Consider the following 14394-nt stretch of genomic DNA (forward strand, 5'->3'; position numbering starts at 1 on the left):
GCCCCTATAACGACATGCCCCTATTCCGACATGCCCCTATTCCGACAGCCCACTATAACGACATGCCCCTACAATGACATCCCCCTATAACGACATCCCCCTATAACGACATGCCCCTATTCCGACATGCCCCTATTCCGACAGCCCACTATAACGACATGCCCCTACAATGACATCCCCCTATAACGACATCCCCCTATAACGACATGCCCCTATTCCGACATGCCCCTATTCCGACATCCCCCTATTCCGACATCCTACTATAACGACATGCCCCTATTCCGACAGCCCACTATAACGACATCCCCCTACAACGACGTCCCCCTACAACGACATCCCCCTATTCCGACATGCCCCTATTCCGACATGCCCCTATTCCGACATCCCCCTATAACAACATCCCACTATAACGACATGCCCCTACAACGACATCCCCCTACAATGACATCCCCCTATAACGACATCCCACTATAACGACATGCCCCTATTCCGACAGCCCACTATAACGACATCCCCCTATAACGACATCCCCCTACAACGACGTTCCCCTACAACGACATGCCCCTATTCCGACATGCCCCTATTCCGACATGACCCTATTCCGACATCCCACTATAACGACATGCCCCTATTCCGACATCCCCCTATTCCGACATCCCACTATAACGACATGCCCCTATAACGACATCCCCCTACAACGACATCCCCCTACAATGACATCCCCCTATAAGGACATCCCCCTATTCCGACATGCCCCTATTCCGACATGACCCTATTCCGACATCCCACTATAACGACATGCCCCTATTCCGACATTCCCCTATAACGACATCCCCCTATAACGACATGCCCCTATTCCGACATGCCCCTATTCCGACAGCCCACTATAACGACATGCCCCTATAACGACATCCCCCTATAACGACATCCCCCTATAACGACATCCCCCTTTAACGACATGCCCCTATTCCGACATGCCCCTATTCCGACATGCCCCTATTCCGACATGCCCCTATTACGACACAATTTTAGTACCGCTATTCCGACAGTCTCCCCAGGCGCGTCGGGGCACCGTCTTTCTTTAATATTTGTTTGTGTTTCTTTTTAACATATACTTTTTTAACATATTCAGTTTATTTTGTATAATATAATATAGCCTATTGTTACAATTAGACGTCAATGTCGGAGTACAGGTATGTTGGAACAGCAGCATGTAACTGGGTTCATGTTTGTTGTTGGATTAACCAGGATTTGGTAGCTCTCTTAAAAGTGATGAAGTTAGCAGCAGATTTCAAGTGATCAGGTAGCAAGTTCCAGGACTTTGTTCCTTTCACAGAAAAAGCTGTCTGAGCAAAAACATTTTTGCAGAATGGGACCTTACAGTTGCCACTAGAAGCTGCCGCAGCTCTGTAGTCTCTGGATGTACAGTATGTGCAGAGAGACTGAGGAGCAATTCCATTTACACATTTAAACACAAGCTTTACAAAATGAAAGTCAATACAATTAGCAAAACTTAAATCTTGTATTTCTATAAAATGCATAAATAAAAATAAATTTTCATAAATTTGCTTTTTGTCCAAGATTTTCAAGGCCCGATTGTAAAGACTCTCTATGGAGGTGAAAAAAATCATTGAATTAAGAAAGATAAAGGCACAGTCAGATGTCAAGCAATGTCCTATTATATTAAAACAGCTAAGGTTAGCCTTAATCGTTTTGCAAATCTATTTTGCATGACTTTTAAAATTTAACTGAGAATCTAAAATGATCCCTAAATACTTCATATCTGATACTTGTTCAATGGGCTCACCTTTAATTCTGACGTTCAGTATGTGCCTACTAGTGCTTTACTCCCACCACCGCCACCTGTCTCCAATATATACAACCCAGTATACCCATATACCCAGTGCCCACACATGCCGTCAAAATAAAAGCATACAAACAACTAAAATTAATGTTTAAATATTCAATAATATAAATCAAAATATAGCTCCAACAGCATCAGCTTAATTAGTTGTAATGTAATGTAAAATGATTTGCACAATGGATGTGTATTGTTATGCATAGTGTCTATGGGGGGGTAAGAGTAACTGTCAGTCAGTTCATTATTCTAAATCACAATCAGGCAGTCAGAAAATAACTCATTTGAAGGAGCATGTTTCCTGATCTGTAGCGGTGTGTTCTCTCAGATCTCAGGGATGTGAGGGGTTGAACACATGCAGCGGGTTTAAACTCTGGGCGTTGACTCGTGCCAAATTCTCAAGGGCACTGACGCAGGTTGCTCCTGACGTTTCTAAGCAACCAGAAATAATGATATACGTATGAAAATATGATCTGTGGGACAGCAATGTCTCCAACTAGCAAATGCTGTTTCTTGCTGTGTCTCAGTAAAGTTAGGGAGGGGGAATGTGAAGCCATCAACAGCGACTGCAACTGTTGACTCACCTCCACGAGACGTACTAGTATCTTTTTTACTTTACTTACTTTTTTAAACATGGTCATCAGTCAATGTTAGCAATAAAAAGGAATCAAGGGGTTTACACTTTATTCTTTTCCGACAAGAAAACAAGGGAGAGGCAGCAAACAGCAGCAGAGTCGGATGGTCTTGTATCCCCCGTTTCTAAATTTGACATGGGGCTACAAATATTTCATATTTTTAATTGCTCCAGATGGGCACTGACATCAGTAACAGGGATCGGTCCATTCTTCTCTTAATTCATATGGACCAATGTCATTTATTTACTTTAACTTAGTAAAACCACGCTCCACATGCCTCACAACAAAATATGAAGCTCTCGTAAATTATTGTTACCCACAGACCTTATTTCAGCCATCAAACCAAAAACACATTTGAAAGGATGCTGATTTTGGGACTAGGGAATGGTAAATGGTAAAATGCTAACTAATCTCTGGGTTTTACGACTCATTCCTGCACCGCCCTATTCTGTTAAGAGTTTTGCATTGAGCAGTGTTGTTGATATAGGAGAAAAATTGGAGAGAAATGTTGTACTATACTGTATGTAACTATTGCTAATAGAAAACTCTACATTAACCCAAACATGGCATTTTATAAAGTCTTTATGTGAGCCTTTGCCAGCTGCAAACACAAATACATAAAACATCATTGCAAACCAGAATGATTGTATAGAATCTCCAAGAGTGAAACAAACAATGTCTACGCGAGTCCTTATATTACCAAAGTCTGTTTTAGGTTGGAAATTCTTTATGAAATGACCACTTTACAGAAACAAGGTCCCTGCGGCCCCCTCACAACGTGGCCCTCAGTCGGAAGGAAAATCATTTTGTGTCAACATTATTTTCAAATGAAACTATTTCAACAAAGTGTTTTATTTCTGAATGCTATTCATGAAAGAGACCCTGAAGTAGCATTTGTATGAAAAATCCCTAATAAGCAGAGAATAGAAAAATTCCTTTAGGGTTAGAGGAGCGACCCACTTTATCATTAAACAGAAGGAGATAATAAGGCTGCAAAATGAAGACAACATGAAAGACGAAGACGACATGATCCTAAAGTGAATATTTGGCTTAATGGAGTGTTATTGGTTCTTCATTTCAAGATAAAATAGTGGTTTTCATGTTAAACCCACTTACTAAAAATCACGTTTACAATGCACAAAATATTTTACATACAAACATGTTCAATTGTAAACTGTATGTCACATGTAAAGTACATGAAAGGAAAATTGCCTGCAGTTGGATTGTGGATACCACCCATTTTGTGTAAAACACAATGCCAGGTGTCCTATTTTTCTTGAACTTTCTTGAAGCTTAAACTATTAAGCAACAATATTGCTAGTTAGCATGATAACGTAGGCTTACTGCACATTTCGCATGGTCAGATGCTTACGTTAGCATTACTTTGTTGTCACTTTTGGTGGTATATGAACAGTATTAACGACACATGATATAATATACATTATAATGGGTTAATTGATGTGCGAGCAGTGTAAGGTAAATCTGAGCAACACCACAGCTAGCTAGCATTATAATGGAGGCTTATTGGATAAATTGCATAGTCATAAGCTAGCATTAGCATTACCTTTTATCTAATCAACGTTACAGTGAACACCAGTATGGTTAGTTTATTGGCAGTTTTTTTTCTTGGTGGATCAGTGCAACAACTGAAGTATTGCCTACTATCAGAACTTCCCAACATACTTTACTTGAGGGACAACACCTGTGTGCTGTTCAGACCTTTTAAATAAACTCAGTTCTTTAACTAATATTTGCTCTCAGCTTCAACTTTTAATTACATGTAACCACAGCATTTAATACTGTTGGACTCTGTCGGACTATTAAAGGTATTCTGATCAACTATGCTTTTAGTTTTAAGCTGATGACGACTAAACTTTATGTTTTCATAAGTATTAGTGATTGTTGGAATTGAACAGCCAAGAAGGATCATTTAATCAGAGAATTTCCTATGAGGGATGTATTCGTATATATATTATAAATATGCTTCTCTGGGTTCTGTGTGGCAGACCAACATAGGTCTAAAAATACATGTAAATAATTTGGACGGTGAAATGCTACACACCTCAAGCTGTAGAGGACATGTCCGTCAGGAAAGACACGCAGCATGATGTTTTCGGTGGTGGTGTCGTGAATGAAGGACCTCTTGGAGTGGACGAAGAAGACATCAGGGACCCAGATCTTCTTCACCAGGCGGCCATCGAACGTCATGCTCTTGTTGGTGGTGCTGGTGAACGACAGGCGCTCGTCCTTCCAGTAGTGCCTCAGGTACAGGGTCATCGTAAAGTCCTGGTAGAGTTTAAGGAAAGAAGGATCAGTCTACACACACAGTACACACGTCTAGATCCTCGCTTCTTGATCTTGTTCTGACCAATGAACCTCATAAGTACAGTAATATAGGTGTCTTTGCAAATGATCTGAGTGATCACTCTACCATCGCAGTGGTTAGAAATGCTAAACTCCCTAAGACCAAGCCACACATTGTATACAAGAGAGACTTTAAACAGTTTCATGAACAAGCCTTCATCCGCGACCTGTATTACTGTAAATGGGACAGGATCTCCTTATCTGATGATGTGGAAATGGCCTGGAGTTATTTTCATGATGAATTTCTGAATCTAATTAACACCCATGCTCCCTTTAGGAAATTCAGGGTGAAAGGGCGCAACAGTCCTTGGTTTCATTCAGAAATCGGAAATCTTATAAAAGACAGAGATGCTGCATGGGCTAGAGCTCGAAAAACTAAATCCGAAAACGATTCGCATTATTTCCGTCTGCTGCTTAATAAATGTACGTCTTCAATTAAGAAGGCTAAAGCTGAGTTCTATTTAACAGAAACCACAAGAAACCTAAATGATCCAAAGAGATTTTGGAAGGTGGTGAAGTCGACATCTGGCGCTGTTCAGTAAAAATGAACTACCAAATGTCTTGGTTAAAGGCTCAGTTAATTTGACTGATAATCTGTTAAAGCTACATTTCTTCAATGAGCATTTTGTCTCTGTGGGCCACTTATTTGATAAGGAAAATTCCAATCAATTAAATTCTGTTGTGGCCAAGGACTCTAAGGATGAGGCTGTAAGCAGCCTCACAGATAATTCCTTTTACTTTGAGCCTGTGTCCGCATCTGAGGTGTGTAGAGCCCTAATCAGCTTGGATGCTAAAAAAGCAGCTGGTCCCGACCAATTGGACCCTTTCTTCTTGAAGTTGGCTGCCAATCATATAGCTGGGCCTCTGACTCACATTTTCAATCTCAGCCTCAACACCAACAAACTCCCATAAGCTTGGAAATCCGCTTTTGTCCTTCCCTTGTTAAAAGGGGGTGACCCATCAGACGTGAATAATTACAGGCCTATTTCCAAATTATGCATTGCTGAAAAAATATTGGAAAAAATAATCAGTGAACAATTAAAAGATTTCTTAGAATCAAATAGTATTTTAAATTACTTTCAATCTGGCTTTAGGAAGCAACATAGTACAGTTACTGCTGCCCTGAAAGTTTTTAACGATCTCATTGAAGCGCTTGATTTAAAAAAAGTATGTGTGGCCCTTTTTATTGATCTCTCTAAGGCTTTTGACACGGTCGACCACGAGATATTGATCAGTATCCTGAAGAAAATTGGCATTTCTAACCAGGCATCTACCTGGTTTGCTGACTACCTGTCTAACAGGACTCAGTGTGTTCAGATGGCCATGCCACATCATCCTCACTAGAGATCACTAAAGGTATGCCACAGGGCTCGGTCCTAGGACCCTTACTATTTTCTATTTATATAAATGATCTTTGTGTCAATTTGTCAAACGCTGCCTATCATTTTTGTGCTGATGACACTGTTATTTATTGTTGTGCGTCTTCTGTTGAGCATGCATTTGAGATGTTACAGTCTGCTTTTAATGTTGTACAGGCCCGCCTGCAAAGTCTCAAACTGGTTCTAAATGCCAACAAATCGAAAATCATGGTTTTCTCAAAAGCTCCTTACTCAAATGAAAGTACATCTGTAATAACTGCTCGAGGTAATCCAATCGAGGTTGTCACCAATTACAAATATTTGGGTTTCCTTTTAGATCAGGAGCTCTCCTTTAAATCACATATTGAAAACCTGGTAAAAAAACTCAGGCTAAAGCTTGGATTCTATTACAGAAATCGCCTGTGTTTTTCTTTGCGAGTGCGTAAATTGCTTCTGTCGTCAACTTTTCTTCCTTTAGTTGACTATGGAGATGTGCTGTACATGTATGCTTCGTCTAAAAGCCTATCAGCTTTGGACACTGTTTATCACAGTGCACTGAGGTTTTTTACTGGCTGTGGCCGCCTCACTCATCACTGTAAGCTTTATGCCGAGTCTAGTTGGCCATCATTGAGCACTCGCAGAGAAACTCACTGGTTGCTTATGATCTATAAGGCTCTGCTTGGCTTGGTTCCCTCCTACTTGTGTTCACTCCTCCAAGGAGCAGAAAACTGGTATGCCTTACGGTCCAGCGATAGTTACCGCTTGCATATCCCACAAGCGGAATTGTGGAAAAAAGCGTTCAGTTTTGCTGCCCCATCAACTTGGAACAATTTTCAGGCCGAACTACAAATGTCTGAACTTGTATCTTTTAATGTCTTCCGCCGGTTCCTAAAGGACCAACAACAAAAAACATTTGGACGGTGCCTCTGCTCCTAATTATTTCCTATGATAGATTCCTTTGCTCTTGCACTTTGTTGTTATTCTATTCACTTGTGGCCCTATTTATTGTAATGTATTTGTATCTTGTATGTTGATGACGTGTGCTGCTGCCTTCTTGGCCAGGTCACCCTTGAAAATGAGATCCCGATCTCAATGGGTCTTTTACCTGGTTAAATAAAGGTTAAATAAACACACCTAAAAATGACATTTTAATATGTGAACGTGGTATTACTTTTGTCAAAACCAATGACTTAAAGACTGTTATTACCCTAGTTCCTAGTTCATTTGTTTTATTTTGAAGTTTCTCAATCTTTGTCATATCTGATTTTGCTTCCTGTCTTTAGCTGTAGGATTTTTAGCCTAACTAAGGTTAGGCTAGAAAAAAAATACATCAACTTAACATGACTCACTCCTAAGCTAAAGGTGGGTAATATTTGTTGTGATGACATTCAATCATTTCATTATGCCACTTGTTAGCAACCGCTGTTTTTATGACACACAGCAGCTTCACACATTCATGAATGGGGTATTTAAGGGCATATTTTATGTCATAAAACAAAACTTCAAAAATATTTCAATCTTGTGTTAAGTATATACAGCTCGGGAAAACATTAAGAGACCACTCCAAATTGTTCTTAAATCTTTATCTCTACATGTATGGCAGCCATTCCAGTGTCTGTTGAATTCCAACACAGAGACATGTTGTCAGTAGTTATAGAATAAAAAAATAAAATTAAAAAAAAATCATTTAACTCAAAGAGATACCTATAAATAATAAAACAGGAGAAACTCATGATGCTGAAGTGGTCTCTTAATGTTTTCTGGGCCTTTTTTATAATTGCAGGCATCTAAACAAAAACCGGTTATAAAAAAAAGACAAGGGAACCAAACGTCGTAAAACTGACTTCTTTCTGGGTTTTAGGACCTGTACCATTCTATTAGTTCCACCTGTTCCCCATTAGCTCTGTAACCACCTGTCCTCATTCTCCCTGTTCCATAATCTGTTCAGATCCGATTTAGGTTCTGGTACTGGTATTGATTCGTGAAAGTCATGTATCAGAAAGTTCTATTCTGTTCCGCCTTAAAATGAAAAACCTTGTGTCAATTATTTTGCTACATACTCATGCTCAGTAAGTCACGCACACTTAAGCAAGCAATCAAATCTCTCAATGATCTGGTGGAATGCATCATATGCTAAGTTTCAAAGAGAAGTGCTCAAACTGCTGTTTCACTGGCTCGATAAAATGAGACTGTATAACTTTTGCTTTATCACATTGCGAAAGATAAACAAGCCCATTCAGTTTCAGTGCATTTCCCAAACTGCTTTATCTCAGCTATCCTTGAAGACCTGTCTTATCACACTACTGTTTGTACCTGCTGTGACAGGAAGTGACATAGGATCACATGGTTTTCTGGTTTAAATTGTGATAAAACAGCAAAATATATTTTGCATTTAGCTTAAATTAGTAACATTAGGCAAAAAAAATGCATGTTTATTTATATAGGACCTTTCAACACAAGGCAATTCAAAGTGCCTTACAGAAATGAAAGACATTAAGGGCATTACGAAACGCAAAACGAAAAAAACGCAAAATGAAAAAAATACAAGAATAAAAGTCACAAGAAACTGGTCAAATTAGACCAAATAAATCTGTAGCAGCAACACTCAAGTGTATTTAGTTGAGCAAGGGTGCTTTTCATTGATATTAAAATTCAAACTTTAAATGTTAATTGTTTTTCCAAATGCCACACAGTCTTTAAAGGACCATAGCTGATTGACTGCTGACGATTTACCGCCACACAACTGGTTTTTTAGGTTTTTTGTTTTTTTTATCTTTTCTGTTCTGGGCAGCCGTTTGGTCCCAATAATTAAAGCATAATTATGATTATTGTGCTATCACACATCTGTTACATACAAACATGTTCAGTTGTAGACTTTATGTCACATGGAAAATTGCCTACAGTTGGGTTGTGGAAACTACCCATTTCTGCTTAAAAACACTATGCCAGGTGAGTGATCTATTTTTCTTCACCTGTTTGAGGGTAAGCTCAAACTTTTTATCAACAATACAGCTAGCTAGCATAATAATGTAGGCTAACTGCACGTTTCCCATAGTCTAGCGTTAGTATTAGCTTCTAGCTGATTAACATTACCGTGTTGTCACTTTTGGTGGTGTATGAACAGTGTTAACGACACATGGTATAAAATACATCATAATGGGTTTACTTGATGTGTGTACAGTGTCAGGTAAAACTGAGCAACACCACAGCTAGCTAACAATATAATGGAGGCTTATTGCAGAAAGCGCTAATAAGCTAGCATTAGCACTAGCTTTTATCTCATTAACATTACAGTGAACACCACTTTCGTTGGATTATTGGCAGTTTTATTACTAACTTTCTAACATACTGTGCACTGTGTATACCTTTAAAAAAAACCTCAGTTTATCTCACAGTTCTAACTTTTAATTACATTTCCTCATTGACTGGTTGTACTGAGCAGTAATTGTGGCAAACAACATCTCAGAGGAGACAAAAAGCTACCAGAAGTGTCACAGCTCTGTCGATCTCAAAGGCTTCAGGGGAAAGTAAAAAATCTGTTGCTGTAAGTAGAAGTCACTTCAAGATAGAAAATGTAATTAACTGAAGTGTCATCACCATTTTATCTGCAAGACATTCAGCCTCATAGCACTGAAAAAAACAGTTTGTAGCGCCCTAAATTAACACTTCATGTAATGTCAAATCCTTCATGCGTGAGTCTCCTAATTGTTAAACTCTTTTAACAGGAAAACAATTCATCAGCTCCAAATGTTAGAGACTACAGCAACAAAGACACATAATGCCAGGTTGTTACTTTGATTTTGAGATTTGATTCATTAATTATAAAGGCCGCAACCTGCACACACACATCCTCAGGTGGGAACTTCCAGGATTTCGGTCAAACTTATTTTTCTTTCAGGAAGGTTCCTAACGTAGTGAAATGACCAGGAAGGGTTTAGGTGGCAGCCATGATAAGAGCTGTTGAATATGATATAAAAAAATACTGCATTAGAGCAAAGTGGAAAATAATAGTTCCTTCATGTCTTAAAGCTGCTGAGTCATAAATTGAGTTTCTTTACTTCCTCTCCAGAAAAAAGGAGAGTAAAAGAAAGGATATCATTCAGAAATCTCAGTTTCAGTGTCAGCCTGCTGCCTGCCACTCATCCACCAGCAGACCCACCCGACATCCATCCCCTATTTATCCTCCGTAACGACAAAGCTGTCTCTGCCGTCTGACCAGACATTTGACACCATCTATATATTTCTGGACTCATTATACCGTTTCTGACCAACAGAAATATTGTTTTCTGGCAGCACTTTAACATTTTACGGGGAAAATCTGCATTTCAGTTTGAAGGGGCACACCCACAGTAAGAGGGAGCAGAGACACTCTTACCTGGTTTAGACAAAACCCTGTGATAGGAAAGGAGCCTAAATGCTTCCTTTGTTTTGTCCTCTAGCATAGTACACTGGACCATCCTTTATGAAAGGAAAGGAGCAAATGCTGTTCCACAACTTGTAAATATATTCCATAAAGTCTTATTTGATGAATCACTTTCAAGTCTACCCGAGGTTTCAAACTGTGACCCGCATCATCTTTAAAGTTCTGTCACATTGTATACAGCTTTCAAAGATTCAAAGGTCACCTTCAGTGGAAGTGTTGGCAAGGCAAATCCCAGGCTCCTCCAACAAAGAAACATAAAGATATGAAAATTCAAAGACATAAATAGTTGTAGAAAGCTTTTAATAAACAGGCTTTCTTACCATATCCACCTCAGAGATGCTGTCCAGGCTCTCCACCTGCACGTCCACTCCCACAGGGATGGCAGGTCCTGCAAAACAAAGAATATAAAGGAGATTAGAACTGCATTCTCACATTCAGATCATAGTGGAGTGCTTTAGACATTTAATTTCCTTCCAATATACCCTGACTGCAGCCAGCAGGTTCACAGGCTCTTTTCAGTAAACCTCCAATAGAACCTGAAAGACTTCCTGACATTCAGAAGCACTTCGGTATAGCCCATACCTCAGTTGTTGTAGAAACCTGAACATCTTTCTCTGACCATTCTGCATTCTAACTTTCATCAAATGTCTCTAACTTTATTCTAACTTTCTGTATGTTACCATCAGGAGGTGAAGGGTTCAAATGAATTCCTTTACTCAAATATATGCAGTGACATTCAGTCTTTACGTTTAACCAATTTTAGGATTAGCAGCCGAGGAGCAATAAGGGGTTTCATTCTGGGAACCGACAACCCTCTGGTTCCCAAGACAATTTCCTACAGACTGAGCTACACCCAACACATCACAGTCACATTATATAATCATAGAACAACCTTTACTTTACCAGATCCGCGTGATTCCTGTGGAATTAAAAGGTTGTGACAGGACCAACGTTATTGTGTTGCTAATGATACGATCACTTGAAAGACTAATATTTTGAGCGGTAAATAATAAAATCTTAAGCTTAAGCTCGGAGGCACAACACTACATCACCCAAATTTCCATCGCCTCTTCTTTTCTTGCAGACATGTTTGATGCTTGTATGATCGACCTTGACTACCCTGAAGTAAAGCAATGCAAAGTATCTGCATATCCTACAATTTGTTTGATTATTTGCGTACTTTCTATACATAGTTCAAATATTTGGGATTATGTACATATACGTATGGAATCACATATGTTCAAATTAGTCCCTTATCGAGGAAATTTTACAGCCTCACGGCAAAAGTGACATGCAGATAAAAGGCACAACTATTTAACAAGGTAAGCCAACATACAGTATAGAATTAAATATAGGGACACGCACACGTTAGTAAATTACAAGACAAAGACAATACATACATATGATTAAAAACAAGTAGAAAGATTATAAAAGTGAAAGTTGTTGAGATTGTATATAATGTACTGTATCTATGTACAGTGATTATTGCTGAGTGAAGTAGCATTCAGATTAAAAAAAGTAGAGTTAAAAAGAGTGTATATTGCACAGATTGTGTGTGTTGTCTGTATTGCGTAAATTATTACTCTTGAGTTTTCGGGACCAACGAATAAGAGTTAGATAAAATTGTGATACCAATTCTATTCGGCCCGTTTTCTCAGAGTGATTTGCTTTCTGTGGCGCCCAGGGATTGGCAGCTGTCTCACTAATGCAGTGTAAGAACCAGGGATCACAACACATTACACAAATCCACAGGAAGTGGAAAACGTTACCCAGAAAAGGATGTGATTTCCTTTTAAAGGGGTTATTTTAATATAAATGAGGACATTCAAGTGACATCTGTTGCAAAGATGTATTATTTAACCAACAGTTTTTATAAATAAAATGTATAACTGTGCTGCATATACTGCTTGGACATTTTGTTTTGCATTATGTTTATACACGGTGGGTCAAATTGAGATAGTGATGGAGATAGAGAATCACCCCACGCGTTTACAGTACATGAATTGTACCTATAGGCGGCACTAGTGTTTTATTAACTGCATTTCTTTGTGCTTTACTGTAATTGGATTCATTTAAATGATTCATATCCATTTACCATTTCTGTCATGACCTCTGACCTCTACATAAGGATAGGAATGCGATACATGTGACCCTGTCACATATTGGCAGTCAGCATGTACACACTGCATAGATGGAGCTAAAGTTGAGGGAAGATTTAGAGGCGGTTTGAACCACTTTGCATCACTTATCTATACTGTAATCCAAAGAGATTACCAGAGACGCTAAATGCTAGATTACAGTCCTCAAAGCTCTTTAAATGAGGGGCTGCGGAGGGATCTCTGGGATTAATATTCACTTACTGGGACAATGCCACCAAGTGTTGCACTTCTTGTCACTTAAGGGAAAAATGGTATTCTGCCCTAACACTGATCAACCAGTGTTCACCGGCATGAGAGAATGTCGGTCCTTTGCAGCGCCTCTTACGGTGGCCGACAGGTGTAAACGCGTAACATCGGCCCAAAACATTTCCATTAGGTGTAACGCACAGCAGTTTCAGAAACAATTCTCATATGAAAACGCAGCGTAAATGAAGGACTGCAAGTACAAAAACGCTGCAGATTAAAAAAAAACGCCGCAAAACACAACGGAGAAAAGGACACTAACAAGTGACACAGCTGGGACTGGTGCGCTTGTTGATGTTCAGGGATTTAAGAGTTGGCCAACTGTCTCTGTTGCAGAGTAAATCTGTTTCATAACTACAAGTGTTTTGTCAGTACATTTGAAATAGCTAGGTTAGCCAGCTTGCTTACAGCAGATATGCAATCATTTTGGAAAGAATCATGCAATCATTTGATCAATTAAATAAATATAAGCCAATATAAAGGTTTAGGTTAGTTTCCAGTGACAGTTGGCCAACTCTATAATCCCCGAACGCCACCAAGCGCTCCGGTCCAAGCTGCTTGCGTCACTTTTTAGTGTCCCCTGGTTTACGTTTGTATTTGCTGCAATTTTGTTTTTGCTGTGCCTTTATTAAGGGCTGTTTAAATGCATGTTTCTTCAATTTGTTTTGGCATATATGTGTTTTGCTGCTGTGGCGCGTTTGCACGTGTCGGCCACGGTAGGTTCTGACCTGGTATACAAACTCTACGAAGTAAAGTTCTTTCTACTGAGGAAACAGAGAAAGATCCAACTGCTCCCCCTTACTTAACTTGTTGACTGAAATAAGCAACGAGATCCTAAGGTTAGGTAGTTGGTATTCAAAGTATACAGTAGCATTTGAAATTGAGAGATTGGAAGTGAGTTAAAGTCCAGAGAGAAGGAAAAGTTTCTCAGGCATTCTGCTAAGCTGAAAGGCAAAACTCTGAAATGAATAGTCAGTCTATGTTCTAACCATCATCTATTGTGATGAGCTCTGGGTATTCACTAAAAAGAATTTGAGAGATTGTGGATACCAGTAGCCAAAAACTGTTTCCTCTGAACGGAGGGCGGGCTTTGCTCCAGGAAGCTCAGACATCCAGAGGGAGCCTGGAGTATGCCGCTGTTCATTCCTGTTAAAAGGAGTCTGTTGAAATGGTTCTGGCATCTGATTAAAAAAAGGTCTCCTGGGCGCCTGAGTTTTTGACATCACGTCCAGAGGGCTGGAGGATATGGGGTAGATCTGGAACACGTTGGAGAGATTATGCATCTCATGTGGCTTGGGAACATCTTTGGGAACTCCCTGGAAGAGCTGGATTATGTTGCTAAGGAGAGGAGGTC

The 14394-nt window shown here is 39.4% G+C and overlaps 1 protein-coding gene across 1 annotated transcript in view; it reads right to left on the reverse strand.

Annotated features, from left to right (window-relative positions):
- gabrr2a (gamma-aminobutyric acid type A receptor subunit rho2a) overlaps positions 1 to 14394 on the reverse strand; it is a 53777-nt gene that overhangs the window by 21328 nt on the left and 18055 nt on the right. The window contains exons 3-4 of the mRNA XM_063909067.1: positions 10959 to 11026; positions 4556 to 4779 (exon numbers count right to left, since the gene is read on the reverse strand). Coding sequence (XP_063765137.1) covers positions 4556 to 4779; positions 10959 to 11026 — 292 coding nt within the window. The remainder of the gene's footprint in view (positions 1 to 4555; positions 4780 to 10958; positions 11027 to 14394) is intronic.

This window comes from Eleginops maclovinus, chromosome 19 (assembly GCF_036324505.1).
Source record: "Eleginops maclovinus isolate JMC-PN-2008 ecotype Puerto Natales chromosome 19, JC_Emac_rtc_rv5, whole genome shotgun sequence".
Classification (NCBI taxonomy): Eukaryota; Metazoa; Chordata; class Actinopteri; order Perciformes; family Eleginopidae; genus Eleginops; species Eleginops maclovinus.